This window comes from Meles meles, chromosome 1 (genome assembly GCF_922984935.1).
Source record: "Meles meles chromosome 1, mMelMel3.1 paternal haplotype, whole genome shotgun sequence".
Lineage (NCBI taxonomy): Eukaryota > Metazoa > Chordata > Mammalia > Carnivora > Mustelidae > Meles > Meles meles.
The window spans coordinates 37,641,592-37,660,857 of NC_060066.1; the positions used below are offsets into that span (position 1 = coordinate 37,641,592).

General features: G+C 43.6%; 1 protein-coding gene across 1 annotated transcript in view; it reads right to left on the bottom strand.

Moving 5' to 3' along the window:
- The window catches only part of VPS13B (vacuolar protein sorting 13 homolog B), an 811,037-nt gene that overhangs the window by 35,469 nt on the left and 756,302 nt on the right, over positions 1-19,266 (bottom strand). The window contains exons 46-54 of the mRNA XM_045996973.1: positions 18,404-18,487; positions 18,051-18,226; positions 17,391-17,561; positions 16,603-16,804; positions 15,286-15,474; positions 12,759-12,905; positions 10,230-10,513; positions 7,634-7,761; positions 7,193-7,392 (exon numbers count right to left, since the gene is read on the bottom strand). Of these exons, the coding sequence (XP_045852929.1) occupies positions 7,193-7,392; positions 7,634-7,761; positions 10,230-10,513; positions 12,759-12,905; positions 15,286-15,474; positions 16,603-16,804; positions 17,391-17,561; positions 18,051-18,226; positions 18,404-18,487 (1,581 nt within the window). The remainder of the gene's footprint in view (positions 1-7,192; positions 7,393-7,633; positions 7,762-10,229; positions 10,514-12,758; positions 12,906-15,285; positions 15,475-16,602; positions 16,805-17,390; positions 17,562-18,050; positions 18,227-18,403; positions 18,488-19,266) is intronic.

The following is a 19,266-nucleotide window of genomic DNA, read 5'->3' on the forward strand; positions in this document are numbered from 1 at the left end:
ATTTCTAAAATGAGAAAAGGTTGGATAAGGGCGAAAACAAAATAGTGATGTTCACAGTATAAGTCTTCCCTCTGTATAGCTGCTGAAAAATATCTAGGGGAATCCCTACTCCCAAGTATCTTTAAGAGCAGGTGTGACTCAGCTGGAACAAACTGTAGACACATAGAAGACTCTAGACCAGAGCACTTGGCAGATGTGCAGAAGTGGGTACCAACTAGCTGATGTCTGTTCTAGCCTTGATATGGGATGTAGGGGAAGGCGAGGGAAGTAAACAAAAAGCCAAAATAGCTTTACTGCAAGTTTTAGAAATCAGATACTCCCTTGGGCTGATAAGCCTTCTTCTATGTAAAGGTTCCCAGACAGAGGCTAAGGGTACGTCGGAAAATGACCACATGCTCTTCAAGCATTAGTTCTCAGGGTTATTCCCTCTGTCTGATCTGCACCAAGTGGACTGATTACATTACTTGAGTCCTGGCTCATCAAGGCATTTAGCAAAGTGTCATGCTAACCTTGTAAGCAAGATAAGAAACACCTTAAACAGTCTGGCTTAAAAAATGTTTTCAGGTGCATTTTCTTATTTAAGAAATGTGGGCCAGATGACCACGCATTTTGAGGTGTTAGTGGCTGACTGAACCCATGCATTCAGGAGGTACCTAGTGATTCACTGCGGCCTGCAGACCTTGGACTTGTCCTGTTCGACATATTTATTAATGACTCGGACAAACACGTAGAATGCATGCTTACCACATCTATAGATGACATAAAGCTACCAACGATACTTAATATGTTGGATGACAGCATCACAAATTTTTTTTTAAGTGATTTCAACAAGCTGGACGAGGCCAATAGCAACAAGATTTAATTTATTGGGGATAAATGCAAAGTCCTGTCACTGGGTTCAAAAAGTCAACTGTACAGCGAGTCATATGATAAAGACCTGGGGGATGTGGTTGACCACAAGTTCAATAATAACAAACAGTCTGAACTTGTTAATAAAAAGCTAACTCGATCTTCCACTTTATTAATGGAAGCACAGGGAGGTAATAGCTGGTTAGACCACATTTGGAATAGTATGTATAATTCTGGCTGCCAGATTTTTAAAAGGGAACATAACACACTAGTGTATTCAGACAAGGGTAACTGTGGTGATGGGTCTGGAAATCACATTTACTGAAGGAATGATTCAAGGAACCAGCAATGTTTGGCCTGGATAAGGGAACACTTAGAGAAGATGTTGAGGCGGCCTTCAAATAATTGTAGTGTTGCTATATTAGAGGGGAAGTAAACAATCTGCGATGCCCCAGAGGGTAAAACAAGGATGAAGGAGTAGATGCCACGGAGGGAGGATTTTCAGCTCGACGTGGGCAGAAAGTTTCCTATAGTCACTGCTGGAATGAAACCGAGCCAGAAGACTGAGGGGAGATGGCATGGGAGGGACTCTTGCCCTGGGTAGAGGGGTAAGTAGAAAACCGCTTCTAACCTGTGCTTTCATGAACCTTCAGGTAGCAATATCTGTAGCCAGGGCTGGACTCCAAAGGACAGACTCTGACCTCCACTTGGTGCAGGAAAAACAAGATTGGGTCATATGTGGACAGATCCTGGTTCCAGTCTGATCCTGCTTAGTTATAAACCACCTAGCTGATTACTCTTTAAGTCTCAATCCTCTCATCAGGAAAAGAAACACACAAATTATTGCCCTAATGGTCCTAGAATTTTTGCCGTGATCAAAGGCTCTGTCTTGGGACTTATACCACTTGACAGGGTTTATTTACTTCTGCTCAGGTCCTTGGAGCAGGAGTAAGGCCTTGTTCAAGACAAAGGGTTTGGCCCTGGATAGTTCCTCCATTAAACTTGCCAAATAAATGAACGGAAGAATAGAGACTGCGGCTGTGCGAGTACTTTGTAAATGGCAGAGAGCTACAGAAACATGAAGGACTGTTACTCTGCCTCTTCCACACACATGGAAAAGAAAAACCTGGCGATGCTGACTCCACTGAACACTTCTGCTAAGCGTCAAAGATCGTGAGAATTTACTGGATCTTTTTAGAAGAAAACTCACCTGCAAACCTTCTGGGGTTTTTACAGCTCATTTATCTTTGCTGCTTCAATGGCTCAGAAATTGCTTTTCATAAACAAGTCAAAGACTTCCCATGGCTCTTAAGATAAAAACCTAAAATCCTTGGTTGCAGATACTGAATCTGGCCGGGTTTGGCCTTGAACTGCCTCACTGGTCCCGGTCCCGGCCCCTTTTCCTTCATCTGGCACTCCGGCCACACTGGCATTTAGATCCCTGAAGGGACCAGGCTCCCTGTCTGAGCAGAGAAGCTTCGAACATGTTGCTTTCTCCGCCCAGAAAAAAATCTCCCACTTTCTTGTCTACTTCATGCCTGTTCAATCTGAAGTGGGAGATCCCTTACTGGAGAGGTTCTTCTTAGCCTCGCAAGCTCATCTGCTGGACATCCCAGCAGGACCACTGACCTTCCCTTCACAGTTGCCCCCAGAGTTCCCAACACAACAGCCTTGGGAGCACTTGCTTATTATTTGTCTCCCCAACGTGTCTTCCTGGTGGGATCAAAACTGTGACTTAAAATGGTCCACATAAGCTCATTTTTTAATGTCTTTACTTATTTATTCAGAATCTAGAGATGTTTCCCCCAGAGTCAGGCTCACACCTGCTAAAAAGTTAAGGCTAAGAGCACCCGCTGTTGCTTCGGGACTTTGGTGAGTAACCAGGGAATGTCTTCTAGCCACGTGTCAGCTAGTAACACAGCCCAGGAAAACCCATACCAAGAATGGTTAGAATTTTACGGCCTATACACCATCAGATTTCCCAGGAACTCCTGATCCAAAGAATACCTCTTTGTGTGATTATAAACTTATTATAAACTTACTTTCTGCCTGTCCCTGTCATATTCCATCTCAAAAGTACAGGACATGACACTGTCTTGTTTCCAGAGCTGAGGCAAGGGGCGATCACTGGCAAAAGCTAAAGGAGTTGTCTTCCTTGAGGCAGATTGGTGATTTTATGGTGTTTTTATCCTGCCCCCCCTTTTAAAAAGATTTTATTTATTTGACAGAGAGATAGAGAGAGTACAGGCAGGCAGAGCAGCAGGCAGAGGCAGAGGGAGAAGCAGGCTCCCTGCAGAGCAAGGAGCCCAGCGTGGGACTCGATCCCAGGATGCTGGGATCATGACCTGAGCCGAAGGCAGCAGCTTAACCAACTGAGCCACCCAGGCACCCCTATCCTGCTTTTTAAGGTAAGCTTTGAAATTTGCATCACGGGCCTCAGACCCAGGGCTGAGGAAAGGCTCCTGGAAAACGAACTCACTTCTACAGAAGGGCTGCTTCCTTTCATCAGAGGACGCAGCTCCCTTCACTCCCCAGTGATTTATACACGCTGGTGTATTCCTGAGATGTCAGTGAGGCTCTGAAACACATCTTCCTGCGGAGTAGGAAGCGAACCGCGGTCTGCTGGACATATGGCACACAGCTCCTCAAAGATTAATGGGAACATGAGCCTTTGCTGGGTCCTCAGACCAGGGATGATAAGGGTGTTGGAAAGAGCACCTCCTCCTAGCTTTGATGTATCTGTGACTACAAAGGTCTGAGGAAATTTAGAGTGAATGGGAATCCCTGAAATAAGGTTTGGCAGGCAGAAGGCTGTTGTCAAGAATTCCCTAGACATAGAGAAGCAAGCAAGGTTTGAAAAATTTTCAAACCAACGCAGAGGTGTTCAGGAACCCTTGGGAAGCTTGCAATCGTTATTTTGTACGTTAATGAGACCAGGAGCGTCTCCGGGGCTGCGCAGATCTAGCAGGTTCTCAGTGTGCAGCCCATGAGTGCCACGGACAGAAACCACACCCCTCTAGGGTGGGGACCACTACAACGCAGGTCTCCAAGGTGAATGTGTGTGTGGGGGGGCTCGGATAGTCCTGCACCAGTCCCTGGTTGCATCCCTGGCCTGGTTCCACTGCTAACTCACTCCTCCAGGCCCCCAGCCCTTTCCCTCTCCCTCTCAGCAGGTGATTTACTCCATACTTCAAACTTCAGTCCTTAGTCCATCAGTTCCCTCAATGTCCTGGTCCCTCCCTCGAAACAGCTCTCCCTAACCTCTGCCCACCTCTTTTCTGCAGGCAGAGAAGAGGACGAGGTCCTCCTGTTTCCAGCACAACCTCACTCCTGGGGCCTTGGACTTGTCTCCCAGGCACTCCACACTGTCCTCTCCACTTCTCCTTGACCGCCTCCACCCCTGCAGTGCAGACACCGGCCTCCTACTCTCTGACCTCCTTTGCTGCATGGCCCCACTCCTGGAAAAAACAATTCTCACATGTTCCTCCACTCCCTCCCTTCCGCTCACTCTGAACTTGTCATTTCCAATTGCTACCTGGCTTCCCTCCTTCTACCACCTTCCAGCCTGTCAACTTTGTCCCTCAGGGGCTCTCTGTCTCCCCTGCCGGTGGTTTTCCTGCCACTCTGCCTCTTCCTTTCCGTCTCTTTTGCTGCTCTGCACTGACACGCTGGCCTTTCCCAAGGCTAGACCCGGGGCTCTCATGCCCTCCTTCACACCATCTCTCTTGCCTAGTCTCATCTTCTCTTTCATCCATTCGTTCATTTGGTCCTTCATTTACTGATTTGATATTTACCCTTACCGTGTCGACAGGCACTTTCGCACAGGCCAAGGATTAATTAGGCAGGTATCTGACCACCAGGAAATCTAACTTGGTAGGAAATCACTTAAAGAAATATCTACAGGGGCGCCTGGGTGGATCAGTCAGTTGCGGTCCTGGGATTGAGCCCCGCATCGGGGGCTCAGCGGGGAGTCTGTTTCTCCCTCTGCTCCTCTCACCCCCTCACCCCTGGCTCAGGCTTGCTCTCGCTCTCTCTCTCAAATATATAAAATCTTCTTTTTTTTTTTTTTTTTAAAGATTTTATTTATTTATTTGACAGAGAGAGATCATAAGTAGGCAGAGAGGCAGACAGAGAGAGTGAGAGGGAAGCAGGCTCCCTGCTGAGCAGAGAGCCCGATGTGGGACTCGATCCCAGGACCCTGAGATCATGACCTGAGCTGAAGGCAGCAGCTTAAACCACTGAGCCACCCAGGTGCCCCTCAAATATATAAAATCTTAAAAAAAAAAAAAGCAATTCAATGTTACAAGTGTTATATGAACAAATGGGGGGCCTGTAGTAGGGAGGAGACTTCACAGTTGGGGGAAGACAGAGAGTCTGTCAGGAGATGAGAAAGAATGTGCCAGCTGGGGAAAAGGGGTGTTCTGGAATCCCAGGTGGGGAAGTAGGACTCATAGCATAGTGGTATGGAGCAGTGCTTTGGAGTCAGACAGGTCTGGACTAAATTCCAGTCCCTGCTCTAGTAATGCCAGGGAATTAGGCTGTGTTACTTCTGGAGGTCTCAGTTTTCACTCATGTAACATGGAGACCATTGGCCTGTTTCTCACGGCTACATAGGGTTAGAGAGGAATGAATGGCAAGAGCTCAGCACGATACCTGGCGTGCAGTAAACGATTATTAAATGATAATCATTACTACAGTAAATATATTTGTCACTTTAATAGGTGTCTTATAACCATTACCATGAATGGGACCTACAAATGAATGAATAGGTGTGGAAGACCTGTAACAAAGTACGGCACAGATCGCTCAGCCCTAAAATGGAAGAAAGCAGCATCACATGCCATGACATGGACCAACACCGAAGACACTAACTACACTGAGTGAAATGAGCCGGCACGACAGGACGCATGTGGTGTGGTTCCACTCACAGGTGGTACCTTGAACCTGACAAGCTCAGAGCGCCAAGGATAGCTGTGGTCCCCGGGGGCTGAGTGGAGGGAGGATGGACTAGAGAGTGGTGATGGCTATATAATAGTGAGTTTTTTGTTATACACCGAAAGATGGCAAATTTTAAGTACAGGAGACATGAAATGCTAGGTTCATACGCCATTTTTAACAAAAATAAACCACCACCAACACGGAGAGCAAGACAGACAAATTGGGACGTTTATCTGTTCCGGGTTTTTAAACTGCACTTATATTTGCAGACTGTTATGTACTTTTAGCAAAAATATGTCTATTTTTAAATTAAGTTTTGAAATTTTCTAAAGAGGGGATGAATCTAGGTTTGCCATTATGATTTTCCGAAAATATGGACAGTAGGACTACCCTCTACGTAGAGAAGTCTAACAATTTTATTTCATTCTTGACCTTGGATTAGACCCAACAGGGGCTTGCCTTTAGGAAGTGCTCCTTGCTGGTTAACAGTTGTAAGTACATTTGGGAAACACAAACTTGTATCTGAGAATTTATAACCTCATGAAGATGGAAAAATGGATAAACCTGCATCCTCACATAGGGACAAGAAGTGCAGCATTTAGAAAAGTCTGTTTAAAAACAGACAAGCAAAGATACAGATGTAGTGAAAAGAAGGGCCATTTGTACCCCAATGTTTATTGCAGCAATGGCTACGGTCGCCAAACTGTGGAAAGAACCAAGATGCCCTTCAACGGATGAATGGATAAGGAAGATGTGGTCCATATACACAATGGAGTATTATGCCTCCATCAGAAAGGACGAATACCCAACTTTTGTAGCAACATGGACGGGACTGGAAGAAATTATGCTGAGCGAAATAAGTCAAGCAGAGAGAGTCAAGTATCATATGGTCTCACTTATTTGTGGAGCATAACAAATAACATGGAGGACATGGGGAGATGGAGAGGAGAGGGAGTTGAGGGAAACTGGAAGGGGAGATGAACCATGAGAGACTATGGACTCTGAAAAACAACCAGAGGGTTATGAAGGGGCGGCGGGGGGGGTGGGGGTGGGGGGTGGGAGGTTGAGGAACCAGGTGGTGGGTAATAGGGAGGGCACGTACTGCATGGAGCACTGGGTGTGATGCCAAAACAATGAACACTGTTATGCTGTAAATAAACAAATAAAAATAAATAAATTAAAAAAAAAAAAAACAAAAAACAGACAAGCATGGGGGCGCCTGAGTGGCTCAGTTGGTTAAGTGGCTGCCTTCGGCTCAGGTCATGATCCCAGGGTCCTGGGATCCAGCCCTGCATTTGGCTCTCTGCTCAGCAGGGAACCTCCTTTTCTCTCTCCCTCTGCCTGGAAGCCTTAGAAAAGGGAATCTGTGTTTGGGCCATGGCAGGAAGATGCGTGGCTCACTGACCTGTGTCCCCTGGTTGTTTATGTCGACGGCATCACTCCACTCGCTGGTTATGTCCTCTAGTGATTCCACTCTCAGGAAGAGGCTGGGAAGTAAGTCTTTGGTCTTACAGTCTGGATAACTGGAAATCTGATGATACAGTTCATGATGAATTGAGCACTCAGGAGGAATTCTTCTGCAATAAACCTCAAACTTTGGAATATCTAAAATTAAAAAAGAAAAGGCATATGAAGACTTAGGCCTTGAAGACAAAGACGAAGAGATATTAAACATAATGAGGCAGGAGAAACATCTGGAAGAGGGATGAATGATACTTTTATTTAAACATTCTTCACAGGATCACGGGTAGATACCGAATTAAAAACCTCTGGAAAAAAAATATATAAAAACCTCCAGAAAGAATACAGGTTTAATATTATTTAAATTCAATGAGACAAAATATACCTTTGATATTTTCCTTTATAAGGATTGTTACTGGACATCTGTTGTGGAAAATTATCCGAGGACTAGGGTCTTCAGAGAGGGTTAAGTAAGTCACTCCACAGTGTTCTTGATATGTCAGTACTACTGCCCTAGAATGAAATCAGATGAAATGACAGAAGTGGTTTAGAAAAAGATGAATGCTTGCCCTCCTGGTGCGTGTTTATTCAGATTTGTAACATTCACCACTCCACAACATCTTCTCTTTTATCCACCAGAGGAAATGTTTCCAGACAAAGGAACCCATCCTCTCGTCCATTAACCATCATATGCTAATCATAGCTTTACCATTTTTTTTTCACGGCAATGTTAGTATATGATTTTAAAAAAATCTTTAAAAGGGAAAAACACAACTTCTGCCACTTAGAATTGGAGCTAACCTTGCACTAATAACTCTGCTTTCTGCTCCGCTTTCCTCTAGGCAAATGTGCCTTAAACTCTTCACACAGGGTCCCTTCCTCCTCAACAGTGCCTGGTAAGTCTTGGCAAGAGAGGAGCTGATGCGCTTTTAGAAGGAGTGCCAGAGAATCTGGGGCCTTGCTCTTTTTATATTCTAAAAGTAGGTAGGCTCATGATGCCGGCTGTCAATTTGCACAACATTGCCGAACTTTACGTGATTTCCACTTTGACTACCAAGAGCAAAACTGTCTTAATTGGCTTTGGAAAAATTGCTGTGTGGGCATAGGCTGCCCTTGGCAATGGAGACACTGAAATTTTCCAGTTTACACCACAGACGACCAAACAACATTTCATATCAAAACAGGAAAAAAAAAATCCTCTCTGCAGTTTAAATTGCATGAACTGATCAAATTAACCCAAGGAATTGGATATTTGGCCCTCAGTTTACACGGATGGAGAGGGGTGGACAGTGCACTGAAGAATTTCTCATTTGCCATTTATCCTGTTCACCGGTGTGAGTCCTTCCGAAAGACCGTATTTGTCTGAAATGCCGAAGTGAACTGTCCATTAGCATTTGGGGAAATCATATTAATAACACCATCAGGGGTACCTGGATGGCTCAGTAGGTTAAAGCCTCTGCCTTCTGCTCAGGTCATGATCCCAGGGTCCTCGGATCGAGCCCCGCATCAGGCTCTCTGTTCAGCAGGGAGCCTGCTTACCTTCCTCTCTCTCTCTGCCTGACTCTCTGCCTACTTGTGATCTCTGTCTATCAAATAAATTAAAATCTTAAAAAAAAAATAACACCATCAAATGTGCAGGGTCGGAGTGAGGGGAGGAAGGAGACAGGAGGAGATGGGGCTGTAGGAAGTGAATTGATTGCAGAGTGCAGGCCTTGGATGCACACCAAAGTTCTTTTCCCAGCCTAATTTTGAAAGAGCTGGGGCAAGCCAACCTCAGAGAATTTCTTCTTGCTAGCCAAGAAAGCTGGGGGCCAGGACTAACATATGGTATTTTCAATCGAATATCTAGTTTGGTATTCATAGATAAGATTAAATTATATTAATAAAATCATGTCTTACAATTCTTAGAATTTTAAACATCAATCCCAAATGCAATTTTATTTAAGATTTTGCCTTTCCGTTTTAAAAATAAATTTTGTTTTCTCGACATAAGTTCACATTGCTTTCAAAAATGCTTCCTTTAACTCACCACACTTAACTTCTCCAGCCAGGATATAAATATAACCACTCCTCTCCAGGATCAGGGGATGAAAAGTGTTTATAAAATCAGGGATATTTCTGAATGCTATGAAAGATTAAGGGATGTGTATAGGGAGCAGGGCCTCACTATTATGGATGACATGAGTTAGGAAGTTATCTTTTAAACTATGACTACTAGAAATCTCTGTAGACATCAAAAAGTTAGGGGAGCTAAAGTCTCAAAGTCTGTAAATTCTCAATCATGGGAAGAAGGCACCTCTGGTAAGATCACAGTATGTGTTCTTTTGTCCTTTTTACATATACCATAAATAAGTTATTTCTGACAGTTACAGAAGGAACGTATTGCATGCAAGACAACCACAGACTAAAAGTCCAGTATGCACAAACCATTACATGTCTCATGTCTCCGGCTAGATTCTGTGGTTGTTATTTGCATAATTGGTAATCGGTAATTGGAGCAACTTGCGTGCAGGAACAACCACAGAACAGAGTCTTCTGTGACTTGTGTTTATCTAAGTTATCTCTCTTAATGGCTTTTAAAGAAAAATTCCATTTTGAAGTCGATGTAAAATATGGCAAAGGAGAAAGGTTTTCCAACTTGCCTCCCTCATATTTTAACCCTTGACAGAGGCTAAGAAGTCCTCATGGAAGGTGATCTTTTCCTTGTGATGTGCTGCCACCAATCTAGGGGACAAACACTATCATTTCCCCCCCGAGGGTAAGCTGCGTCAGCAGTAGGGGAAAAATCTCACCGGTAGGACACCAGGCCAACCCACATGTGATCACAGCATTTGCCCAATTGCGTACAATGTCTAGAAGTCATGACAAATAAAAGTAAAACCTAGTTTTACATCTGGCTCTGCAGCCATTCCTCTGTTCCTCCCAGCACCTGGACGAAGAGCCACATCGACAAGCAAAGAAGGGCATTCATACAGATGTACCTGGTGCAGAAGCCATTGTCCCCATGGTTTCCGAAGGGCACTGCTACGCTCTGTCTGGGAAACTCTTGTCTAACTATGGCCGGCAGGCTCCAGCATGGGGAGCCGGAGGCACCTGCCGCAGGAGAAAAGGCCAGCAAGATCTGTTTCTGAAGCAGGGATGTGTCCAGTGGTGACTGGCTGACATCAGGCATTAAGTCCCAGCAAGGAAGAGAGCTGGATGTCTGAGTAGACTGCTCTCCGCCTGGGCAAATGCTGAAAGTAGCACTGTCTGGAACATGAAAATACTGAAAAAAAGAAAAAGATAATGCTGAGATAGCATAGCGGCTGCAGCAATGGAAAGAAGTTAAGCTTTTGAAGGCACAGCTTCGAAGAAACCATAACCGTGGATTCTCAGGAGGTAGCCAAGTAGGGCACTCGGGCATGTTAGAATCCCAGGCCCATGAGAAAGCCCTAATGAGACCATTACAAGCACTGGGAGCAGGGTCTGCTTTTCTAGACATAATGAAACATGATAAGGCCGGGGCGATTTAGAAGGTGATGCAAAGTTCTCAATGTCCCCCAGGTACTGCAAAAATCCAGATGTCGTAAGGGGAGACATGCCAGCCATGTGCTAGAGAGGGAGTCCTCTTGGATAGGGATGGGCCGAACAGAAAGGGTGAGCCCTGAGAGGCCTTGGGCAGAAGAGAGCTGATGAACTGGGAGCTCAGAAGGTAATTTTTGTGTAAGGCTTATCCTGAGGGGGGAGGAAACTCTGACCCAACCCTCAGTTGAAATTCCACAGGGTATCTGGCACAGTAGAGAGCTTTGGGGTTTCAGACTTAAAAAGGACCTTTAGAGATACTTTATTTAAAACTCCTCTTTCACATCTGAGGAAGCTGCTTTCCAGAGAACTGATGACTTGTCCGACATCACAGAGATGGTGAGTGGCAAAGCCCAGCCAGAGCCCGGATTCCTGCTTCCTGTTTGGTGATTTTCCCACTATACCACATGGTGTTCCTGAGAGGCCAGGGATTACCATGTCTTTAAAGAAGTTCCCACAGGGGCGCCTGGGTGGCTCAGTGGGTTAAGCCGCTGCCTTCGGCTCAGGTCATGATCCCAGGGTCCTGGGATCGAGTCCCACGTCGGGCTCTCTGCTCGGCAGGGAGCCTGCTTCCCTCTCTCTCTCTCTGCCTGCCTCTCTATCTACTTGTGATCTCTCTCTGTCAAATAAATAAATAAATAAATAAAAATCTTTAAAAAAAAAAAAAAAAAGTTCCCACACCTGCCTGAAGCAGGTAGGGTTGACAGAGGGGACACACCCCAGCTGCCCAGAAGAACCTGGGCCTTCCCTTTGTCTTCAGGAAGCCGAGGTAAGTTCATTGTGATGCTCGTGGTGTGGCTGCTGCTGGGTACCACCACTTCCTGAGTGCCTCGCCTGTTTACTCATATTATCTCATTTAATTGCCACCAAAACCCTGCAAGGAATGTGAAATATGCCTATTTACAGATGAAGAAATGTCAGCATGGAAATCCCTGACCCAATGTCTCAGAAAGCTCTAGGGTGGGAAGAAGCAGGAGAATTATCTGCACATATGCCGATTCTCTTGCCAAATCCTCACCTAAAATGCGAACATTGTTGACCTGTACTTCCCAGCTGGGGACTTCTGGTCACCCAGTTATCCTATCAGTACTTCGATGAACCAAGATGAAATTCTACTATTCTGACATTTTTGGCAATACCATAATGCACTGTGGCTTAGAAGAATAAGACTTTCATCCTATTTTATTGTTCTAATGTAATTTTTAGGAGCTGAAAGGGATAAAAATAAACGCAGACAGAGGTAAAGAAAGAAATATGTTCCTATGTGATCGTTTCAATAGCATAAAACAATAGCAGACCACTTAGCTTATTACGTGTTTAAGTCCTTTTAAAAGATCTCCTTACTCTCCCAAAACATAAGTGTTCGTTTTAATTGTATAAAGAAGTGAATCAAAAAAACCCTTCTTGGATTCATTTCCTGCATATTCTGCCAGGGAGATGTCCACATAAATGAGCAGGGACATTTTCACAGTTACTCTCCTCGTGGGCAGAGAACTCTGGGCTCCTAGATCCTGGCTCTGTGGGGCCAAGCCTCTGACCACATGGCTCCTCTCAGCCCCGCAGCCTGGGAGGCAGATGGTCTTTTCCATGATCCCCAGGAGCCGGTCCTCAGGCCCCGTCCCTGCTGGGGGGGGCTCTGGGTTAGCGAGGGGGGGCTCTGGGTTAGCGAGCGTGCTGGAAGTGTGTGCCGCAGCCCCGAGCAGATGGGGTGCAGGCGGCACTGGTCCGGCTGCGTGTCAGGATCTGGTGCTTCGTAGGATTTCTGCTCATTAATTACCTTGGAAGTGCGGACCAGGACATCTGTGCTTTAATTTAATAACAAATAAATTTCTTTTTACCTACATCCGGTCATAGTTTTTTCTTTTTTTCTAGGCTAAAAAATTCATCTTACTTATTGCTGATATATCAAAACTGAAGATGACAAATTGATCATATTCTGAACGGCTTACCTCCTCTCCAGACTGGGGTTTGGAGACAGATAACTGCGGTTTGTAGAATATCTGATATGGCATGTTATTGATTATCATGGTCTTGTCTTCAATCTGAATAATTTGTATGCCCTGCTGTACCATGGAGGAGATGCAGAACTGACATAACTGTAAGACAATTGAGGAAAGAATAATTTTTATAAAATACAATAAGGCAAAAAAATATAAGGCATATAAAACTTTCTTATTTTTAAAAGGTCACTTTATCTATTGGTTCGCCCTGGACAGTACCAATTTTACCTTTTGCTCCAGAGTATTTATTGGTGTCCCCTCTCAGTCTTAAAAATGTCCCCGCCCTTAAAAGGGGCCACTGTTCCAATAGGGGATCCCAGCGAACCAGTTCTTTCTGCTGCTACGGTACAATGACAGAGACTTGTTTTCAAGTTTTTAAACCAATTTCCTCACAAAATATCTATAAAGACTTTTATGTAACAGATGTCACTCATCTTTTCAACATAAAGAATTCAGTTAAGCATTCCTCTCCCCTTCTTCATGCTTATCACAGCAGCTCCCTCGCCAAAGGCCTAGTGGGGACCACTGGGTGTTCTAAGGACTTGAACAGTGATGATGATGAAAAAAATCAATGCTTGGCCCTCCTATGCTGCTTTCTTGTGAGCTGCTTGTTGTAAGTATTGATGTGTGTTAACTCACAGAATCCTTACAAAACCCACAGGGGCAGCTACTATGATCCCCATTTTATAGAAGATGGAAACGAGGCTCAAAGAGCTTAAGTAACTTGCTCACGGTCATAAAGACAGAGACGGTCTAGCTGGGATTAGAAACCATGCAGTCTGACTCTGTGGTATTTCTCTTACCCCCCACGTACCCTGTCATTCCCTTACCGCAGTACTGACAGGTGGTCAGAGAAGATACCCGCTGCCTGACGGCCCCCACTTAGTAAGTGGTAATGTCAGGACAGCAGTTCTCAAAGAGTGGCCTGGGACTCTTATGTGTGTGTGAGTGAGCTGGGGAGCCTTTGAGATCCTTTTAGGGGGTCCAAAGATCAAAACTGTTTTCATAATAATACATAAATGCTCTTGTCTTTTCCACTCTAATTCTCTAATGAGTGTACTGTGGAGTTTTCCAGGGGTTTTATGGCCCATGATGTCATCACTGTCACGGGTAGCAGAATGTATGCTTGCGTATTCTTGCATTCTAGAGTTTTTGTATTCATTTCTAGTTTGATGGATACCAATGGCTAAATCCCACATAAATAAAAGGGTTTTGGAGGTCTGCAATGATTTTCGAGAGAATAAAGGGGTCCCAGCCCTAAAAAATTTGAGAATCACTAGGAAAGAAGAAGGAGACATCAATATATATAATAATGTATTTTCCAGCAGTCCGTTCATTCATTCACATTCATGTAGCACTTGGCTGTGGCCACTCTCTGAGGTGCTGGAGGTACTGGGTGTTGGATGGTGTATTGTGACATTTTTCCTAGGTTTTGATGGTCGATCTCAACTTACAAGTCTTCAGCTTTGGGTGATTCACGCTTACAGCTCTTTGCCATTTACACCCATGTTACAGTCTTCTGGCCGGCAGCGCATAAACATGTGTTACCCAGACAACTCTCAGGAAATGGATACCAGCCTTGAATACTGAAGAGAAACAACTTCTTTGTATCGGAGAAATTTATTTTTAAAAAGTCACCAAATGACACTAACTTTTTTTCAAGAAGCTCTTCAAAGACACCCATCAAAATTGAACTTCTCCCCAGAGGAAGGTCATTCTGAATCGTGCTACTCTGATGAAGGAGCCCTTCGTCTGACTGGGGAGGGCTGAGATAACGAAGATGGTAGGAAGTGCAGCATGAGACCTCACGAGAACTATGATATTGTGCTGCCGAACACACAGGTTAATGTCATTTGTGACCGTATTGCTCAAATTAATTGCTTTTCATAGACTTTTCAAAAGATGGAGGCTGAAAATCACACACCATCAGTATTTAGCTCAATGACCGATGAAGTAGGTTTTCTGTATTCATATAGTCACGGGTACCAGTTCTCTGTTCAGGAACATAACTCCCTCATAACCTTCGGTTCTATGGGAAGATCAGCGTAGCTGTTGCTCAGCGTGCCCTTTTCCCAGGAACATAACCTTTGCTATAGGAGTTTTGTCCTTTCCCTCAGTGCTCAGAATGTTAGCAACTTTACTTCCTGCTCCAAGGAAAGGAGGCCAAGTACAATTTGTGGACATTTTGGAATAAGTTCATTTTTCCCCCACGTACGATCCATCAAGTGACTGCTGAGTGTTCTGAAATAGAGCGGTTATTGGATAAATTATGTGACATGGCTTTTATCACTGGTAAAGGAGGGAAAAAAAAACCCTGTGAAACAGAGAGGTCTAAGAAATCGCGTGTTTCACTGTTATAAATTGTCTACAGCATGTGACGCCGAGAAGGGATTAAAAAGAAAAGGGTCGACTCATATTAAGCCGGTTGAGGGGATGGCATGTTCTTCCCCCTGAGCCACACAGACTTTGATCCTACCTTCTGATGTCCTGGGAAAGCACCAAGTCTTATTTCAGCATCAACAAACCCTTCTTCGTCCAATGACACAACTTCACCATTACCTCCGTCTTTCCACTTTGGAGATGTCAGGTTATGGACCAGTTTAATTGCTACTGACTTGTGCACAGTGTTTGTATTTGCCCAGTATATTCCAATTTGAAAAGCCTCCTGGAAAAATAATGCCTCAATTATAAAGTATTTTTCTTAACTTTGATAGTTTTACCTCAATTCACAGGAATTTTTTATATTATATAATAGGTCTACTTAGGCAACCAAATCCCTTTATGAGTTGTGTTTTTGTAATGGCAACATACATTTTATTTTAGTTCTCAATGTTTTCTTTGATTCACAATGGAATTTATATTCATGGAAGGGGAAAAAAAAACACCTAACCCAAACTGTGGCTCCCCTATAAATAACAAAGACTTAAAAATGAAGGGCTTCATTTCATTTGACTAGAGAATAATATACAACCTTAGGTACATGTAGGTCAGCATTCCAATTCCATAAGGTAACATCATCTGATTATTTAAAACACACACACACACACACACACACACAGAGGAAAAATGCAATTGAATAAAGATGTTCATGAACTAGAACTCAAAAAAGGGCTCTCCAATTGTTTCCCACCAGGAAAACATTTTATTTTATTTAGTTCTTTGCATTCTATTTTCCTACAGATTTATGTGCTTTCTTGAAATGGGTTAGCCTCATCAAGAAAGTTCTCTTGTGCTGGAATACAGTCTTGCTGTGAAATTCTGTTTTATATTAGGGTCCCACCCCCAATGACAGTAATGACTCCATATTGTTATTATCAACAACTGGGTGGACATCCATGATTATGGACATCCAGGTCCTTTAAGGGAAAAGGGGCTCTGACAAAAATAGTTGCTCAGAAAGCCTTGAAGATCTCTGAGAATTTCGCTAAGAACCCCAAGTGTATCTAGGGAGTGGGTTAGTACAGAATATGGTTCTATATCCTTAACATACCCTGAGTAGGCCAATCGTAATGCTTGTCAAATATCCTGTACAGAGTGAAAATGAAAATGAAAATGTAACTAGTACAAGTTATCAAATTTAATGATAACTCAAGCATGAATACTGCTGATGCGGGGAAAAAAAGACATGTGAAATGTCTTTGAATATCAAAGCACATTCCATACCTCTTACATATGCATCTAAGAGGACAGTTTTCTACAACTGATTCTGTTAAGAAATATAAATGTGACCTCAAAATAAAGGCTAGTTGTTGAAAGAAAAGAATTCATATTAACTAAAAAAAAGTTATAGTACCTGAAAATTAGGAGGGATAATAATTTTGCCAGCAGGAACCTGTAGAACAATCTTCTCCCCTTCAAACAGCCAGAGGTCCCACTTGGATTGATTGATGAGCAGGGCCCAGGGTAGAAGCTCTATCAGCAAGGCTCTAACATATGGCTTCCAGACTGACAGCTTCACTCGCATTGGGCTATCCCACTGACTCAGCTGTTCACTCCTGTTCCAAATACCACATCCGAGAGACTCAATGAAATACAATGACGTCAGTATTCATGAAATATGTTTAAGGATTCCAGATACACAATGCTCATGTACGACCCCTCTTCACACTAGAACCATCCAATGCTGAATCTGCATTCTGGAGAAACTTCTCATGCAGTTATGTTCTAGATTATGAGTAAAGCAGTCCATAAAACACATCACCCAGATGACAGAAAGTTGGAATCTGATAGGTGCATGCAAATATTTCCTTTTTAAAAGACTTTTTGGGATGCCTGGATGCCTCAGTGAGTTAAGTGGCTGGCTCTTGATTGTGGCTCAGGTCATGATCTCAGGGTCCTAGGACAGAGCCCCATGTCAGGCTCCATGCTCAGTGGGTAGTATACTTGAAAGTCTCTCTCACCCCTATTCCTCTGCCTCTCCCCTCACTCACCTACTTCCACTCTCTCTCTAAAATCAATCAATCAACGAATGAATCAACCAATCATTAAAAACCTTTTATGGTATCTAACATTTTGGTGAATGGTCATTTATTTATCAATATTGAGAAATGTTTGTAAAAAAAGGTCGCTGGGGACCGTTACCTGTCAGAATCCTTTTTATTATAGGGCCACATGGGTTGAAGGGAACTTTCTGGCCCATAGAATTCATCAAGGATCTGATTAACTGTGCCTCCAGGGTGTATCTTAGTGGCTATTTGCTTGATGAGGGAGGTTGAGATGGGAACGGCACAGTGGGAAGGATCATCTTCTTCTCTAGGAAATGGAAAAGAATAAAACAGGAGTGAATATCAGATTTCTAAAGTGAATTTATTGAAAAAAAAATCGAACTATAGACGATGTATCATAGACCAATAACTTTTGTGACACTGAGTCAATTTTTTTGGTGATTTAGGGATTAGTGACACAGTTTTTGGATGATCTGGGCCCTGACCCCTTTTCCCTGTCCCCCTCCCCCACATGCTTGGGTGAGAGCTCTATGCATTTCTTCTTCCACTAGAGAAATTATGTGTCAATTAAATCTTCCAATCCCTCTTGTTTATATCTAAGTTTAATGAAAGAGGCTGAATTTTATCCAAAACCACTGAAGAAGATAAGGGAACACTAGGCAGGGCAATTTTAAAATAACATTCTCATAAGATAAGGGAATCATACAAAATACTCTATCTGACTTCTTCCCCTCAATACTACAGGTTGCTTTTCTACTGAATCTTTCTGAGGAAAACGTAAGGAATTTTCCAGTACCTTGCTTGAAATGTTAGGTGATGCACAAGGTCAGGTTCTATGTTTTGCAGTGGTTTTTCCTGTCCTTTTCCTGGAATAATTTGTGTTTCACTCAATCCCAGACTCCTTTTCTCCAAATGTATGATAATGGGGTCTGGAAGATGACTCCTCATGATAAAAAGAGGGCTGAACACAATCTATAAAAATAAAAGGACAGAACAACTTTCATATTTGCTTTGTTGCAGTATTCCAGCTGTTTGATGCTGAAACAAACTTGTAATAAATCTCTTCCCTGGGTCACTCTGACCTTAATTTATTTCAGAACAGGAAAGGTCAGAGTCATATACCATATTTTAGGACTGGAAAGCACTCACCAGTCGTTGTTGCACTTGAGAATTGGGTTCTAATGTCAAAACTGTGCACCAGACATAAAAAATGGAACTGTTTGAAGATGGCACCTGCACAGGAGGTAGAAAAGGGTTCTGTTAAATGCCGAACAGTTTACTAATTAATCAAAATGAGGCACAGATCGAATGTCAGTTTGGAGGATTAAAAAGTTTAAAGTTATAGAAAAAAGCCATTAAAAACAGAGAATAAGCAAAACCAGACTTCATTATGGCATAAAGTGAATGTGTAGTGAGTCAACGAGGCCAACACTTTCTTAAAGACAAAGGCATTTGTAAGAGGAGAGGCTGACTGATACAAGACTGGGTGGGAGAATGGCGGGGAGGATTTGTCCTTTGTGGCAAGGAAAGTGCCGATGGTGGAGTGTGACGAGGAGAAAAAAAGGAGCAGACCTTTGGGGGGGCACTCCTCCCCCACTTCTCCCCTGCATCCCCATCCCAAGGCCTGGTGCATCAGGATCTTTCTCAAGATATAACTTGTCTGCACCTGAAAAGGGCAGCGTCTTGGCTCTCAAGGTGACTGGCTGCTGTGGGGTAGGAGGAAGCAATATCTCAAGTCTGTTTATCTGACTTCAGATCTCCCTCTTTTGTACCGGTCATTTTTTTTTTTTTTAAAGATTTTATTTATTTATTTGACAGTGAGAAATCACAAGTAGGCAGAGAGGCAGGCAGAGAGAGTGAGAGGGAAGCAGGCTCCCCGCCGAGCAGAGAGCCTGATGCGGGACTCGATCCCAGGACCCTGAGATCATGACCTGAGCCGAAGGCAGCGGCTTAAACCACCGAGCCACCCAGGCGCCCAATGTACCGGTCATTTTTTTAAATAAAGCGCTGTA